General features: G+C 43.9%; 1 protein-coding gene and 1 non-coding gene across 7 annotated transcripts in view; both read left to right on the top strand.

The window, feature by feature from the left end:
* SLC37A3 (solute carrier family 37 member 3) overlaps positions 1 to 18,285 on the top strand; it is an 86,645-nt gene that overhangs the window by 8,050 nt on the left and 60,310 nt on the right. For all 6 annotated transcript variants that reach the window (XR_009209577.1, XM_058427230.1, XM_058427222.1 and 3 more), the window contains exons 2-3: positions 8,795 to 8,956; positions 10,994 to 11,102. Coding sequence is in view for 5 of the 6 variants with exons in the window: in XM_058427230.1 (XP_058283213.1) it covers positions 8,868 to 8,956; positions 10,994 to 11,102 (198 nt within the window). In the remaining variant the exon portion in view is untranslated. The remainder of the gene's footprint in view (positions 1 to 8,794; positions 8,957 to 10,993; positions 11,103 to 18,285) is intronic.
* On the top strand, positions 16,349 to 16,450 carry LOC116809972 (small nucleolar RNA U13). The gene has a single exon (XR_004370126.1). It is a non-coding gene; the product is annotated as a small nucleolar RNA U13 (small nucleolar RNA).

Raw genomic sequence — 18,285 nt, 5'->3', positions numbered from 1 at the left:
GGTTGGGGGAGAGAAGATTGCTCCTCTTGAAAGGCCTTAGGGGAAGTGAAGGTATCGGCAGCGCCCGGAGTCTTGTAAGGATATGGTGCCTGCTAACCATGTAACTAGGTTTCCGGAGAGCACAGATCCGGGGCTTGCTAACCGTGTATCTCTGTTTCCAGAGAGCATGGTCAAAAGGGCTGGGGGTGGGTGTGTGGAAAGGCTGGGCAGATGAGATGAATAGGGCAGAGTGGGTGTGTGGTAGCTTCATGTATGTCATCTCTTTTCCTGCTGACCACTCCCCTGCCTACTCTGCAGTAGACTTTCTTCAGAGAGTTCCTAATACGAGACAGTTGGGGTTTTTTTGTTTTGTTTTGTTTTTTTGAGGCAGGATCTTCCTCTGTCACCTAGGCAGGAGTGCAGTGACATCATCATAGCTCACTATAGCCTTGAAGGCCTGGCCTCAAGTGATCCTCCTGCCTCAGCCTCCCTAGTAGTTGGGACTACAGTGCGTGCCACCGCATCTGGCGAAATTTTAAATTTTTTTGTGGAGACGGGGTCTGTTGCCCTGGCTGGTACTGAACTACTGTCCTCAAATGATCCTCTTGCCTTGGCCTCTGAAACAGCTTTGTATTTGGGTTGGAAAGGACTCTAAATACCACTATAGAAAGTGAAATTAGAAATAATAATTGGGGGAAATTTTATATCCCAAAGCAGCGTTGTAGAAGGCAGCATTGCCTTCCACCTGGACGTGTTGCTGCAGTGCGAAGTCATCTTTTACTTAGCAGTGATTGCACACTATTGTAACCGCCCAATGGGTTCACCTTGCCTGCTGCCTAGACAGAGCCAATTAATCAAGACAGGGGAACTGCAATGGCAAAACAGTAGTTCACACACAGCTGGCTGTGTGGGAGGTGGGAGTTTTATTATTACTCAAATCAGTCTCCCCGAGCATTCGGGGATCAGAGTTTTTAAAGATAATTTGGCGGGTAGGGGCTTGGGAAGTGGGGAGTGCTGATTGGTCAGGTTGGAGATGGAGTCATTGGGGGCCAGAGTGAGTTTTTCTTGCTGTCTTCTGTTCCTGGGTGGAATGGCAGAGCTGGTTGAGCCAGATTACCAGTCTGGGTGGTGTCAGCTGATCTATTGAGTACAGGGTCTGCAAAATATCTCAAGCACTGATCTTAGGTTTTACAATAGTGATGTTATCCCCAGGAGCAATTTGGTGAGGTTCAGACCCCAGAGGTTGCATGACCCCTAAATTGTAATTTCTAATCTTGTAGCTAATTCGTTAGTCCTGCAAAGGCAGACTGGACCCCAGGCAAGAAGGGGGTCTGTTATCAATTTTGTTTCAGAGTCAAACCATGAACTGAATTCCTTCCTAAAGTTAGTTCAGCCTGTGCCCAGGAATGAACAAGGACATTCCTTAAGGGTTAGAAGCAAGATAGAGCCAGTTAGTTCTGATTTCTTTCACTGTCATAATTTCCTCAGTTACAGTTTTGCAAAGGTGGTTTCACTATTGTGTTCCATTCTGGAAATTACCATTTTTAATGGGTAGTCTTCTAGGACTAAGAAAAACTTCACTGTAAAAATCACAGGTTAGTGATTGTGAACTTGCTTTGGAAAGTAGAAGGTGGCTTAATGGTTCTGGATTTTATTTTTTAAGATGGAGTCTTGCTCTTGTTGCCCAGGCTGGAGTGCAGTGGCATGATCTTGGCACTGCACCCTCTGCCTCCCAGGTTCAAGCGATTCTCCTGCCTCAGCCTCCTGAGTAGCTGGGATTACAACCGCCCACCACTACGCCCAACTCATTTTTGTATTTTTAGTAGAAACAGGGTTTTGCCATGTTGGCCAGGCTGGTCTTGAACTCCTGACTTCGTGATCCGCCTGCCTCGGCCTCCCAAAGTGCTGGGATTCCAGGCGTGAACCACCATGCCTGACCAATGGTTTTCTGGATTTTATTTGATGGCAAGAATCTTACCAGTGTTTTTTTTTTTCTGGAGAGAATGGAAGCAAAGGAATCCTTTCTTTTTTCTTTTCTTTTTTTTTTTGGTACAGGGTCTCACTCTGTCGTGCAGGCTGGAATGCAGTGGCGCAATCTCGGCTCACTGCAGCCTCTACCTCCCAGGCTCAAGTGATTCTCCCATCTCAGCCTCCTGAGTAGCTGGGACTACAGGCACGCACCACCACACCTGGCTACTTTTTGTATTTTTCGTGGAAATGGGGTTTTGCCATGTTTCCCAGGCTGGTCTCAAACTCCTGGGCTCAAGCAGTCCTGCCACCTTGACCTCCCAAATTATTGGAATTTCAGGCATGAGCCACCCTGCCTGTCCAGAATCTTATTTTTAACAAGGATTTTTTTTTTTTTGTCTTTTAAAATAATTCTAATGGGGGTTTTGGGAGATGTTGGCCAAAGGATACAAAATTTCAGTTAGGAGGAATAAGTTGAAGAGATCTATTGTACAATATGGTGACTACAGGTTTTGCTTTTTTGAGGCAGGCCCTCACTCTGTCACCCAGGCCGGAGTGCAATGGCGCAGTCGCAGCTCGCTGAGCCTCTAACTCCCAGGCGATCCTCCCATCTCAGCCTCTGGAGTGGCTGGGACTATAGGCTTGTGCCATCTCACCCGACTAACATATATATATATATACGTCTTGGTCTGTTACCCAGGCTGGAGTGCAGTGGCATGATTTCGGCTCATTGCAGCCTCCACCTTCTAGGTTCAAGTGATTCTTGTGCCTCAACCTCCCGAGTAGCTGGGATTACAGTTGTGCATCACCACGCCTGGCTAATTTTTTGTATTTTTAGTAGAGATGGGGTTTCGCCACGTTGGTCAGGCTGGTCTCGAACTCTTGACCTCAAGTGATCCACCCACCTCAGCCTGCCAAAGTGCTGGGATTACAGGTGTGAGTCACCACACCCGACCTGGCTAATATTTTTGTATTTTTTGTAGAGATGGGGTTTTGCTGTGTTGCCCAGTCTGGTCTCAGACTCCTGAACTCCAGCAGTCCACCTGCCTCGGCCTCCCAAAGTGCTAATATTATAGGCCTGTGAGCCACTGTGCCCTACCAGTGACTATAGTTAATAACAATGTACTCTATTTTGAAAATTGCTAGGAGAGTAGATTTTAAGTTTTCTCACCACAAAAAATAAGTAGGTGAGGTAATGGATATATTAACTAGCTTGACTGAGCCATTCCACAATGTGCACATATTTTAAAACATGTTTTACATGACAAATATATATAATTGTATTTGTCAATTAAAAATACTATAATGTTAAAATTCTTGTTGCTGACAACTGTTGGTTGATAATTGTGTATTCAGTATTCATTAATAGAGTCTACAACCATACCTGCATACCACCCTGAACATGGCCTGCCTTGTCTGACTTTAGAAGCTAAGTATGGTGGGGCCTGGTTAGTGCTTGGGTGGGACACTGCCTGGGAATACCGGGTGCTGTAGGCTTTAAAAAATAAAAATTCACCGATTGAGAAAATACTAAATGACAAGCTACAGTGAATTCAGAAACACTGAAATGAAATTTGGTTTTATTAATTATAACAGCATTTACACATACTTGAAAAATGTTACCCATTTGTTCAGTGTGTATTTAGAGTGGTAAAGAGGGTATTCTTCAAAAAGTAGGATGTGCTTCATGGACTCAGACTTGACAAAAACTCCTGTACACCCCAGGGTCTGAGCTCATGGATGATTGGAAATCACTGCTGCGATAGATAGGATACATGTGCAAGGTATTATTATTATTATTGTAATTGCATAGGACCAAATGTTATAGTATTCATTTTAAATGTCATCATGCACACAGCAGGTGAATGTTTAAAACTGTTTTCCTGGGCGAGGTGGCTCATGCCTGTAGTCTCAGCACTTTGGAAGGCTGAGGTGGAAGGATTGCCTGAGGCCAGGAATTCAAGACCAGCCTGGACAACATGGCAAAACCCTGACTTAACATACAAAAAATAAGCTGGATGTGGTGGCATGTGCGCCTGTATTCCCAAAGGATTGCTTGAGCCTGAGAGGTCGAGGCTGCAGTGAGCTGGGGTTGTGCCGCTGCACTCCAGTCTGGGTGACAAAGTGAAACCTTGTCTAAATGAATAAATACATAAATAAATAAGGCCGGGCATGGTGGCTTACGCCTGTGATCCCAGCACATTGGGAGGCCATGGCGGGTGGATCATCTGGGGTTAGGAGTTCGAGACCAGCCTGGCCAACATGGTGAAACCCCGTCTCTACTAAAAATACAAAAATTAGCTAGGCATGATGGCGGGCGCCTGCAATCCCAGCTACTCGAGAGGCCGAGACGAGAATCTGTTGAACCTGGGAGACGGAGGTTGCAGTGAGCTGAGATCGTGCCACTGCATTCCAGCCTGGGCAACAGAGCCAGACTCTGTCTCAGAAAAAAATAAATAAATAAAAGAATAGAATAAAGCCTATTTTTCCAATGTGCTTATTAAGCCTTTTCTCCCCAATCATTGTAGCTTAGGAAAAGATGGTTTATTTAGAAACTAAATCCAAATGGCCTCAAATATCTTGGTAGTTATTTAAAGCTATTAATGTAACTGTACAGCCCTAGGTTATGCAGCTCTATTGCGAATGTACTGTAATTTCAATCTGTTGGAGCATTTATTTTTGGAGTTATGATTTTACACGATACGTTATTGAATTTCATATCCCATGCCCTTTCCTGGAGTACATACTACAGTGTTTTGAGGTGGGAAGGTGTCCAGTTCAAAAAGCTACGATTCATAGAGAATGATTAAAGTTTTGAGTTTTTCCACTTGGGTTTCATGTTTAATTTTCAGGATGGAAGTAAATTTAGTCATAACACTAGTAGTTCTTGTTTTTGTAACTTCCTGGAATTACAGACAGGAAGTTTATTTACATTTTGTGAGTGAAATTTTATAGTCCTACTCTGCATGTGATTTTATTAACATTTTCCAAGAAGAATGACTTTAAAAGGAAATTAGTTAAATTCTACTGATTTGGAATTAATCCTTGGCAGATCAGTGGCTAATATAATTATCTGAATATGTCACATATATTGTTACTTTTAGCCTTACAACTCTCAAATGAAATAAGCCATTTTATGGATGACCACTTGTGATTTATAGAGCATGACTTGTCCCAGGGGCTAACAGCTAGTAAGGAAAACAACTGTCATGTGTACATAATTGTAACCACCTCAACTTTGTTTCTTTTATCTACAAGTTGCAAGAATGGCCTTTCTGCTAGGTCTCTTAGCCTCTAAGGTTTGGGTGTATCTATTGAGCTGTGGCTAGTGAAAATAAGTAGTGTAACAGTTCCAGTGAACATAGATCTGAGAGCCAAGCCCTGTGATTCTTTCTTGAGTATTGGGTGCTCTTGAATGTGTTCCCTACCTTGACTACTGTTGTAGATTTATCATACAAGCCATTTTGTGGATTTTTTCCCTTGAATATGAGGATAAATTACATTACTTTTTTTGGTGCGGCAGGGGGCAGGCAAGGTCTCACCCTGTGGTACAGGCTGGAGTGCAATGGTGCGATCATAGCTCCCTGCCTCCTTGAACCCCTGGGCTCAAGCGATCCTCCTGCCTTAGCCACCTGAGTAGCTGGGACCACAGACATGAGCCACCACGCTTGGCTATTTTTTTTTTTTTTTTTTTTTAAGTTTTTGTAGAGATGGAGTCTCACTATGTTGCCCAGGCTGTTCTCAAACTCTTGGGCTTAAGTGTTCCTCCCACCTTGGCCTACCAAAGTGTGGGGATTACAGGCATAAGCCAACATGCCCAGCCTAAAATATAGTACTTTTCTAATGCTGTGGGTGTTTCCCTTCCATTATAAAAATTGTATAGATGTTTATTATAGGCTTTTTAAGAAAGTATATAGAAGAAAATTAAAATTATCCATCATTTCACTACCCAGAGAGAACTACTATATTCCCTATTTATTTGTAAGTATTATGTAAACACAGTTGAGTTAATTAGATTTAACTGGCTCCCACTTTTTTTCACTTGACATTTTCTCATGTCATTAAAAAGTCTTCATGGCAAATGATTATAAATGATTCAGCCATTCAGACATACCATAATTTATTTAATTATTCCCCTATTATTGTATATTTAGGTTGGTTCTACAGACTCATAACTGGAGACATTAAGTTTAGCTGCTTACTTTGTGCTTAATTGTTCTTGGATATCAGAGCATGGGTGCAGTTTTTAGAGAGTACAGTCAAATGAAAAGGCACTGTGGCCGGGCACGGTGGCTTATGCCTGTAATCCCAGCACTTTTGGAGGCCTAGGTGGGCAGATCACTTTGAGCTCAGGAATTTGAGACCAGCCTGGGCAACATGATGAAACCATGTTTTTACAAAAAATACAAACATTAGCCAGGCATGGTGGCTTATGCTTATAGTCCCAGCTACTTGGGAGGCTGAAGCTGGAGAATCGCTTGAGCCTGGGAAGCGGAGGTTGCAGTGAGTTGAGATCGTGCCACTGTACTCCAGCCTGGGCGACAGAGTGAGACCCTGTCTCAAAAAAAAAAAAAGCCGCCGAAAGTAGTGGAAGGAGATGGCAAGGGGTGGCCCGACCTCTTTCTCTGTTTCTTTGACACAAATTTTTTCATTTTGGGGGATACTGGGGGGCAGACAGGGGTTAGGCAGCTTGCCCAGAGCCTTGCAGTGGGACTTCACCTCAAGGCAATAGAAGATCATTTAGAACATTGTATTTAATCATTTTGTTTTGTTTTGCTTAGAGTCAGGGGTCTCACTTTGTTGCCCAGGGTCGACTGCAGTGGCGTGATCATAGCTCACTGTAACCTCGAACTCCTGGACTCAAGGGATCTTCATGTCTCAGCCTCTCCAATAGCTGGGGTACTACAGGTGTGAGCCATTGTGCGCAGCTCCTTCTTTCTTTTAATATTAAAAATCTCCTCCAACACTTTGTGAAAAATACTTTTGTTTATAGGCCTAAACGCATCTGTATTTTTTAAGGAATAGATCCCTGGAAATTCTTTTTTTTTTTTTTTTTGAGACGGAGTCATTCTCTGTCCCCCAGGCTGGAGTGCAGTGGCGCGATCTCGGCTCACTGCAAGCTCCACCTCCTGGGTTCATGCCATTCTCCTGCCTCAGCCTCTCCGAGTAGCTGGGACTACAGGCGCCCGCCACCACACCCGGCTAATTTTTTTGTATTTTTAGTAGAGACGGGGTTTCACCGTGTTAGCCGGGATGGTCTTGATCTCCTGACCTCGTGATCCGCCCGCCTCGGCCTCCAAAAGTGCTGGGATTACAGGCTTGAGTCACCGTGCCCGGCCCGTTTTTTTTTTATTTATTTATTTATTTTTATTATTATTATACTTTAGGTTTTAGGGTACATGTACACAATGTGCAGGTTTGTTACATATGTATCCATGTGCCATGTTGATTTCCTGCACCCATTAACTCGTCATTTAGCATTAGGTATATGTCCTAATGCTGTCCCTCCCCCCTCCCCCAACCCCACAACAGTCCCCGGAGGGTGATGTTCCCCTTCCCGTGTCCATGAGTTCTCATTGTTCAATTCCCACCTATGAGTGAGAACATGCGGGGTTTGGTTTTTTGTCCTTGCGATAGTTTACTGAGAATGATGTTTTCGTTTTTTGTCCTTGCTATAGTTTACTGAGAATGATGTTTTCCAGTTTCATCCATGTCCCTATAAAGGACATGAACTCATCATTTTTTATGGCTGCATAGTATTCCGTGGTGTATACGTGCCACATTTTCTTAATCTAGTCTATCGTTGTTGGACATTTGGGTTGGTTCCAAGTCTTTGCTATTGTGAATAGTGCCGCAATAAACATACGTGTGCATGTGTCTTTATAGCAGCATGATTTATAGTCCTTTGGGTATATACCCAGTAATGGAATGGCTGGGTCAAATGGTATTTCTAGTTCTAGATCCCTGAGGAATCGCCACACTGACTTCCACAATGGTTGAACTAGTTTACAGTCCCACCAACAGTGTAAAAGTGTTCCTATTTCTCCACATCCTCTCCAGCACCTGTTGTTTCCTGATTTTTTAATGATGGCCATTCTAACTGGTGTGAGATGGTATGTCACTGTGGTTTTGATTCGGATTTCTCTGATGGCCAGTGATGATGAGCATTTCTTCATGTGTTTTTTGGCTGCATAAATGTCTTCTTTTGAGAAGTGTCTGTTCATGGCCGTTTTTTGTTTTTTTTTTTAAGTGAAAGCAAGCTTATTAAAAAATAAAGGAATAAAAGGGCAGCTACTGCATAGAGAGAGGAGCCCAGAAATTGAATTTTTATGTCAAACACTCTTGATGAACATGGCTAGATTGTCCTCCTATAATATTATATACTAATTTTTACTTCTTTCAGTAGCATATGGGAGTTCAGGAACCATTATACCCTGAGCTGCATTGAGCACAATCTTTTTTAACTGTCCAAGTGCTTTCTTGCCTTAATTACATTTCTAATATTACTAGTGGGATTGAACTTTTATTTCTCAAGTTTAATAGCCATTTCATTTCTTCTGAGTTGTCTGTTTATTTCCTTTGCTCATTTTTTCTATAAGAATGAGGGATTTTCTTATCAGTTTGTATGAGCTCTTTCTATTAAGATATAATCTCTTGTCCAGGATTTTTTTTTAAGGACTACCTAATAGCTTTAACATAATTATTAATCCAGTTTTCTAGTGTCAACTAGGCCATGAGATTTTTTTCCCACAGGCCTGATTATATGGTGACTATAAATCTAAATAATTCAGCTTTTGGATAATCTGCCTATGTTTAATAATGTCCATAATGTGTTTTGTCTTTCCAGAAAGAAGAAATGATGTAAATCACTCACTATCCAAACTTTAAGGTCAAAAGTGAGAAGGAAGGTCAGGAAGAACATGGCCTGGCCAAATGTTTTTCAAAGAGTGTCTCTGCTGTCCCAGTTCAGCCATCATCATGTTGTAGTGTTCCTGCTCACTTTCTTCAGGTAAGCATGTCGCTAAAGCTGCTCTCCTGCTTTTTTTCTTTTTTTTCTTTTGAGGGAGATATTGCATGGCAAGTGTCAAATGCACTGATGGGCATACACTTATAATGTTAGTTATTCCTTCTGCTGTAGTCTTGATAGCTCTAATATAGTAGTTCTGGAGGGCTATTTGGCCTTCCAGAGGACATTTGGCAGTGTCTAAGATAGTTTTGGTTGTCGTGAGGAGGGAGGGATGCTACTTGTAGTTAGTGGTGGAGACCAGGGATGCTACTAAACGTCCTCCCATGCACAGCACAGCTCTCCACAACAAAGAACGTTTCGCCTGCAAATGTCAATAGTGTGGAGGCAGAGAAGCCCTGATCTATTTTTTTTTATTTTGTACTTTTTTTTTTTTTTTAAACATATCTCACTTCTTTTTTTTTTTTTTTTTTGAGACGGAGTATCACTTTGTCGCCCAGGCTGGAATGCAGTGGCATGACCTCAGCTCACTGCAACCTCCGCCTTCTGGGTTCAAGCTATTCTCCTGCCTCAGCCTCCCGAGTAGCTGGGATTACAGGTGCGTGTCACCATGCCCGGCTACTCAATAGAGATGGTTTCACTGTGTTAGCCAGGATAGTCTCGATCTCCTGACTTCGTAATCTTACCGCCTAGGCCTCCCAAAGTGCTGGGATTACAGGCGTTTCTTTTCATCACCCTGTTTGGAGAGAGAAGTCCTCTATTTGTTAAAACCAGGAGCTGGAGAACAAAGGTGATCTTAAGCAGTTCTCTTAGTAACATAGCATACATCAGGCCATTGGGTGCTAGAGGCACGCTATAAGTGACCTTGTTACTCAGCTTTTTTTGACATTTCTGCTGAGTAGATTTTGTTTACTAATCTTTATGAAAGGCACCAGAAATAATGATTATTTATTTATTTAGTTATTTGAGATGGGATCTCACCCTGTCGCCCAGGCAGTGGTGTGATCACGGTTCACTGCAGCCTCGAACTCCTTCTGCCTCAGCCTCTTGAGTAGCTGGGACCACAAGCATGAGCCACCATGCCTGGCTTATTATTATTTTTTATTATTATTATTTGTAGAGATGAAGTCTTCTTATGTTGCCTAGGCTGGTCTCGAACTCCTGGGCTCAAGCAATCCTCCCACCTCTGCCTCCCAAAGTGCTGGGATTATAGGCGTGAGCTACCATGCTTGGCGCATCCTTTTTTTTTTTTTTTTTTTAAAGAGAAGAATTCTTGGCCAGGCATGGTGGCTCACACCTGTAATTCCAGCACTTTGGGAGGCCGAGGCGGGTGGATCACCTGAGGTCAGGAGTTCGAGACCAACCTGGCCAACATGGTGAAACCCCATCTCTCCTAAAAATACAAAAATCAGCTGGGTGTGGTGGCACGTGCCTGTAATCCCAGCTACTCGGGAGGCTGAGGCAGAAGAATTGGCTTTGAATCCGGGAGGCTGAGTTTGCAGTGAACTGAGATCACAGCACTGCACTCCAGCCTGGGCAACAGAGCGAAACTCTGTCTCAGAAAAAAAAAAAAAAAAAAAGAAGAAGAATTCTAAAATTGTTCAGTGTCATGCCTGTAATCCCAGCAATTTGGGAGGCCAGGTGGTGGGAGGATCACTTGAGCCCAGGAGTTTGAGACCATCCTGGGCAACATAGCAAGACTCTGTCTCTACAAAAAATACAGAAATTTTGCAGCCTGAGTAGCCTGAGTAGCTAAGATTACAGGTGCACTGGGTGTGATAGAGTGCCCCTGTAATCCCAGCTACTCGGGCTGGGATAGGAGGCTCGCTTGAGCCTAGGAGGTCAAGCCTAGTGAGCTATGATCATAACTGCACTCAGCTTGAGTGACAGAGTGAGATCCTGTCTCAAAAAATAAAAATAAATAAAATTGAGAGAGCCTCTCTGAATCTATTTTGGTTCAGGTGGCTGCCCACCAAATAAAATAAAATACAATTGAATAAAAGAAATGAGCCTATATCTGTGATTTTATGGAATGCTGTTTCTCTTTGCTATTCATTCATCTGTATTCTCTCTATTTTGTAGTTATTCGTTGCTCCATGCTTCACGAAAAACATTTAGCAATGTCAAAGTCAGTATCTCTGAGCAGTGGACCCCAAGTGCTTTTAACACGACAATTGAGCTGCCTGTGGAGGTAAGCAGATCAAAGTGCTGGGATGGATCGAAGAAGGAGACCCTGCCCACCCCTAGATTCTTCTTAAGCTCTTTTTTGCATCTTTTCCTTGCCTAGGACTCTGAAATGGCTCACTGTTTCCTGTCACATAAGAGCCAAACTATTCTACTAATTTCAAAGCCTGCTCCGACTCAGTCCCATTTTACCTCTCCAGCTGGCTTGTTTCTGTTGAGAAATCACACCTTTTGACAAGGCTGTTTTTTGACTGGCTTTCGTTAGTGCTGTGCTCGTTTCTGTCTTTGAGATTTTGCACATTATCTTTTATGTGCTCTTTTGCCCTTTTCCACCTATCTAAAGTTTGCCTTTCTCTTTGTGTCAAGATAAAATATCACTTTTTTTTTTTTTTTAAAAAAAAAACGGAGTATCTTTCTGTTGCCCAGGCTGGAGTGCAGTGGAACGATCTCTCAGAAAACATCTCTGCAACCTCCACCTTCTGGGCTCAAGCGATCCTCCCACCTTAGCCCCCTGAGTAGCTGGGACTACAGTCGCGCACCACCATGCCCAGCTAATCTTTTTTTTTTTTTTTTTATGAGACGGAGTCTCGCTCTGTCGCCCAGGCTGGAGTGGAGTGGCGCAATCTCGGCTCACTGCAAGCTCCGCCTCCCGGGTTCACGCCATTCTCCTGCCTCAGCCTCTCCGAGTAGCTGGGACTACAGGCGCCCGCCACCACGCCCGGCTAATTTTTTTGTATTTTTAGTAGAGACGGGGTTTCACCGTGGTCTCGATCTCCTGACCTCGTGATCCGCCCGCCTCGGCCTCCCAAAGTGCTGGGATTACAAGCGTGAGCCACCGTGCCCGGCCATCTTTTTTTTTTTTGTAGAGATTGGGTTTCACCATGTTGCCCAGGCTGGTTTTGAACTCCTGAGCTCAAGCAATCCACCCACCTTGGCCTCCCAAAGTGCTGGGATTATAATGTGAGCCATCACGCCCGGGTAAAATGCCACGTTTTCTATCAAGTTTTTTCCCAACTTCTGATTTTTCCCTTCACTAAACTCTTGTACACTGTGTCTTGCATATTGTAATGTCTTGGTATTTCAATATTTTCTAATGTTTTTTTTTTTTTTTTTTTCTTGAGACAGAGTCTCGCTCTGTCACCCAGGCTGGGGGGCAGTGGTGCAATCTCGGCTCACTGCAAGCTCCGCCTCCCGGGTTCACACCATTTTCCCGTCTCAGCCTCCTGAGTAGCTGGGATTGCAGGCGCCCGCCACCGTGCTTGGCTAATTTTTTTTTTGTATTTTTAGTAGAGACGGGGTTTCACCATGTTAGCCAGGATGGTCTCGATCTCCTGATCTCATGATCTTCTCGCCTCGGCCTCCCCAAGTATGGGGATTACAGGCATGAGCCACCACGCCCAGCCTGTTTTTTTAAATTTAAATTTTTTTGTAGAGACAGGGTCTTGCCGTGTTTCCTAGGCTGGTTTTGAACTCCTGGGCTCAAGCAATCTTCCTTCCTTGGCTTCCCAAAGTTTTAGGATTACAGATATGAGCCACTGTGCCCAGCCTGTTTCATTTGTTTGTATCTTTTTTACGTCCCTTGAAGTCAGGCGCAACCTTGGCTTACTGCAACCTCCACCTCCTGGGATCAAGCGATTCTCCTGCCTCAGCCTCCTGAGTAGCTGGGATTACAGGCATGCACCACCACACCTGGCTAATTTTTGTATTTTTAGTAGAGAAGGGGTTTTGCCATGTTGGCCAGGCTAGTCTAATTCCTGACCTCAAGTGATCTGCCTGCCTCAGCCTCCCATAGTGTTGGTATTACGGGCGTGAACCACTGCGCCCAGCCAGAATCATAAATCTTATTTTTTTTTTGAGATGGAGTCTTGCTCTATCACCAGGCTGGAGTGCGGTGGCATGATCTCGGCTCACTGCAACATCCGCCTCCCGGGTTCAAGTGATTCTCCTGCCTCAGCCTCCTGAGTAGCTGGGACTACAGGCGCATGCCACCACACCCAGCTAATTTTTGTATTTTTTAGTAGAGACAGGGTTTCACCATGTTGGCCAGGATGGTCTTGATCTCTTGACCTCGTGATCCTCCCACCTCGGCTTCCCAAAGTGCTGGGATTACAGGTGTGAGCCACCGCGCCCGGCCCAGAATAATAAATCTTAAAGATGGAAGTGGTCTTAGAGAGATCACATACCCTGACCTCCCAGATTGGAATCTTTCTTTGTCATTCTTGGAAGATAATCATCCAGCTTCTGCTTCAGTAGTTCCCGGCAGAAGAAACTCACTGTTGTGTGAGGTGGACGCTTACATTTTTATTCAACTTTTAGAGAAAATTCCTCCCTGTCTCCCTAAGTTTCTGTTTAGGCAAAACATTCCTGGCTCCTTCAGCTGTAGTTTAATGACACTGAGCACTAATTGTGGGATTTCAGGTACAGCCTGAACAATATACAGAAAAATAGGATTTCATTTAGGCACTAGATTTCTGGTTGTGCTGCCTAAGGCTGCCTTTATTTTTAAGGTAACTGGGTTGGGGGTTCCCAAGACCACCCCCAGTTTGGTGATTAACTAGGAAGACTCAACATAGAGTACGTGTGGCTGTCATTTATTCCAGTGAGAGGATACCAGGTAAACTCAGCAAAGGGAAGAGGCCGGCCTGGTGTGAGGCCAGGCCAAGCTTCCCAGAGGCCTCTCTCATTAATTTTAAATAAAAAAAAATTTTTTTTAATTTTTTTTTTAAGAGATGGGGCTCTTGCTATGTTGCCCAGGCCGTACTTCAACTCTTGGGCTCAAACAATCCTCCTGCCTCAGCCTCCTGAGTAGCTGGGACTACAGGTGTATGCCACCGTGGCCAGCTAAAAAAATATTTTGCTTATATATTTTTAAAAGTTAAAAAATTAAACAGAAAAACATTTCTTAAGTGCTCTAAATAGCATCCTAAAAAGTACTTTTTATAGCTTTCATTTTTATGCATAGCTCTGGGTGTTTTACAAAAAGAGTTCAGCAGACACAGTCTCTGTTACCTTTAGAACTTATAATGGATTCAGTGACATGGACAAACATTGGAAGTGGTGAGTAAACATAATAACATAAAATCTATGTCTATAGATAATAATCATTAGATCTTACATTTGAGAACAACTCAGCTAAAAACTATAATAAAAATTTGTACAGTTCTTACATGAGAATAGTGCTAGAGAATCTAAAATTATCTCCAGGAGAAGGAAGGAGAATTTAAAGTGTCTTGGGCCAGGTGCGATGGCTCAGGCCTGTAATCCCACCACTTTGGGAGGCCTAGGCAGGAGGATTGCTTGAGCCCAGGAGTTTGAGACTAGTCTGGGCAACATAGAGAGACCACCGTCTCTACAAAAATGAAAAAACAAAACAAAACAAAACAAAAAACAGCACTTTGGGAGGCCGAGGTGGGCAGATCACTTGAGGTCAGGAGTTCGAGACCAGCCTGGCCGACATGGCGACACTCCATCTCTACTAAAAATACAAAAATTAGCTGGGTATGGTGGTGCATGCCTGTAGTCCCAGCTTCTTGGGAGGCTGAGGCAGGAGAATGGCTTGAACCTAGGAGGTGGAGTTTGCAGTGAGCTGAGATCGTGCCATTGCACTCCAGCCTGGGTGACAGAGTGAGACTCTGTCAAAAAAAAAAAAAAAAAAAAAAAAAAAATTAGCTGGGTGTGGTGGCACATACCTGTACTCCCAGCTGCTTAGGAGGCTGAGGTGGGAGGATCATTTGGTCTCTGGAGGTCAAGCCTGCAGTGAGCCATGTTTGTGCCACTGCACTCCAGCCTGGTGACAGAGCAAGACCTTGTCTCAAAAAGTGTCTTTGGACATTCCATCTCAACCTTATGCACAGCTACTTGGTAGATTCCCACATAAACGTGTTCCACTCGCATTATGCAAAGAACCTCATGCATAAGTTGGCCTGTCATCCATCCTCTGCTCACCACTTTGAGGAAGCCCTTCCATGTTAGTGAGCCTCCCCTGCCCCCCTGCATAGCCCTTATTCTGTTATAAACATTCTCACCTGGGAAACTCACACAGGGAACTTTAGTGTGTGCACAGGAAGTACCTCAACATCGAGCAAGTGTAGTAGCTTATATAGTCCCCCAGCACAATAGAAGAAAACCCTGCAGTACATTCAGGCTGATAAGTTCACATCAAACGTACGCTCAGACCAGGTTGAATCACATTTAGCATGTGGACTTAGTTGTGTTGGTGACTTTCATTAAACATTGGATGGTTCACTGTGAATACTTGGAACATTTCTAACCAAGTAGTATTAGTCATACTGATCTGAGCTATGTTATTGTTGTTAACTTTCTTCTCTAGGCTTTTTTCTGTTACCCTGTTTCCCGAATCTGTTTGTTGGTCCTACTTTGTTGTTTTAGTTTTTGGTTGCGTTTTGTTTTCCATTTAAGTCAACAGTCAAAAAGTATATTTCAACTGAATTCTGGCAGTGAAGCAGAAAAAAGCTGTTTAAAATCTGTTAATTCTTTTTTTTTTTTTTTTTTCTTTGAGATAGAGTCTTGCTCTGTCGCCCAGGCTGGAGTGCAGTGGTGCGATCTTGGCTCACTGCAAGCCCCGCCTTCTGGGTTCACACCATTCTCCTGCCTCAGCCTCCCGAGTAGCTGGGACTACAGGTGCCCGCCACCACGCCCTGCTAATTTTTTGTATTTTTAGTAGAGACGGGGTTTCACCGTGGTCTCGATCTCCTGACCTTGTGATCCGCCCGCCTCGGCCTCCCAAAGTGCTGGGATTACAGGCGTGAGCCACCGCACCCAGCCTAAATCTGTTAATTCTTGCAAAAGCCACACCTTCAGGGAGTTTTTGGTAACTTCTTGGAGGAGTAAAGAAAACCTACAACTTTGAGCAGCTGCTTAAGTTCCTTGTCTCTAGCTCACACTGGTGTGTGTACCCAGCAGGGCTTAACCATGGGTCCTGATGAGTCTGGTGGGCACACAAGGATGGAACACTGTGGTTGCAGGGAAAATGTGGGAATGTCACTCTAATTGAAGACATTTAGGGCCCCAAATTGGCATTGCTGCAAATACTGTTTGATGTCAGCTGTGTGAGCCTGCACTGCTTTCTCATCTTCGATAGAATGCGTCTTCACAGTATGTGTGACGTGGCATTAAAGTAACCAGAAATGTGCCAGAAGCCACCTAGAAATTAGTTCCAGTGCTTTGGAATCACACTTTATTATTTGTTTATGATTTGGGGATTTTATTTTTTGTTAAAGATACATTTCTTTGATTCTTCTGTAGTTCATAAGCTGGATTATTGAGTATTCGCACACGTGTGAGATGTGCCACCCTTGAACCTTGTTACAATGTGGGCACATTACTCACTTGACATGGATTAAAAATAAAGATGTTTCTTTAAAATTGCTGATTGTGATTTTTCTCTTTAATATTCTTTTAAATTTAATTTTTTTTTTTTTGAGATGGAGTCTTGCACTGTTGCTCAGGCTAGAGTGCAATGGCGCTATCTCGGCTCACTGCAACTTCTGCCTCCCAGGTTCAAGCGATTCTCCTGTCTCAGCCTACAGAGTGGCTGGGATTACAGGTGCACATCACCACGCCCGGCTAATTTTTTGTATTTTAGTAGAGATGAGGTTTCACTGTGTTGCCCAGGCTGGTCTCGAACTTGAACTCCTGAGTTCAGGCAATCCACCCGCCCCCGCCTTCCAAAGTGCTAGGATTACAAGCATGAGCCACTGTACCCGGCCTGTTGTTGTTTTTTTTTTTTTTTTTTTGAGGTAGAGTCTTGCTCTGTCGTCCAGGCTGGAGTGCAGTGGCACAATCTTGGCTCACTGCAACCTCTGCCTCCTGGGTTGAAGCGATTCTTCTGCCTCAACCTCCTGAGTAGCTGGGACTACAGGCGCCAGGCGCATGTCACCACACTTGGCTAATTTTTGTATTTTTAGTAGAGACGGGGTTTCACCATATCGGCCAGGCTGGTCTCAAACTCCTGGCCTCGTGATCCCCCCACCTCGGCCTCCAAAAGTGCTGGGATTACAGGCGTGAGCCACCGCGCCGGCCTTGTTTTTTAAGACGGGGTCTTGCTCTGTTGCTCAGGCTTGAGTACAGTGACATAATCGTAGCTCACTGCAGCCTTGAAGTCCTGGGCTCAAGCGATCCTCCCATCTCAGCCTCCTGTACTCAGGCACTGTACTCTGGCACTACAGGTGTGCACCACCATGCTCAGCTAATTTATTTTTATTTTGTAGAGATGGGGGTGTCTTACCATGTTGCCTATGCTAGTCTCGAACTCCTGCCCTCAAGGGATCCTCCTGCCTGGGCCTCCCAGAGTGTTGCATTATAAGCATGAGCTACCACACCCAGCCTCTTTAATATTCTAAAATCTAGATTCTTTCTTTTTTTTTTTCGAGATTGAGTCTTGTTCTGTCACCCAGGCTGGAGTACAGTGGCGTAATCTCAGCTCACTGCAACGTCTGCCTCCTGGGTTCAAGTGATTCTCCCGCCTCAGTCTCACGAGTAGCTGGGACTACAGGCACATGCCACCACGCCTGGCTAGTTTTTGTATTTTTTGGTAGTGATGGGGTTTTGCCATGTTGGCCAGGCTGGTCTCAAACTCCTGACCTCAAGCGATCGACCTGTCTCGGCCTCCCAAAGTGCTTGGGATTGTAGGCCTGAGCCACCGTACCTGGCCTAAAATCAAAATTTCTTTCTGTAACAACCCATCTCAGAAATGCCAGGATATTATAATTAGTACCTCAGAAATGATTTAGTTCAAGGATTTTCTAGGTTTTTGGTTGTAGGACCCCAAAATATTTTTGTTTATATGGGTTTATATCTATAGATACTAGTTTAGAAATTAAAGCTGAGAATTTAAAAAATACATTGGAGTTTTTGGGATTGCTTTTTGATGAATTAAATAAGCCAATAAATGTTAACATAAATAACATCTTCTGAAAAATGACTTTTTCAAAACAAAATAATGCGTGGCATTGTTTTACATTTTTGCACGTCACTTCGTGTCTGTTGATAGGAGATAGTGGGTTTTCATGTCTCCTTTGAATTCAGTGTGTTGCAGAGTTTATTCAGAGATCCTTTAGCTGGGCATGGTGGAGTGTGTCTGTAGTCCCAAATACTCAGGAAGCTAATGCTGGATTGCTTGAGCCCAGGAGTTCAAGAGCAGCCTGGGCAACATAATGAGACCACGTCTC

The sequence above is a fragment of the Hylobates moloch genome, unplaced genomic scaffold (assembly GCF_009828535.3).
Source record: "Hylobates moloch isolate HMO894 unplaced genomic scaffold, HMol_V3 SCAFFOLD_1, whole genome shotgun sequence".
NCBI lineage: Eukaryota > Metazoa > Chordata > Mammalia > Primates > Hylobatidae > Hylobates > Hylobates moloch.
This window is presented reverse-complemented; position numbering and strand designations above follow the sequence as displayed.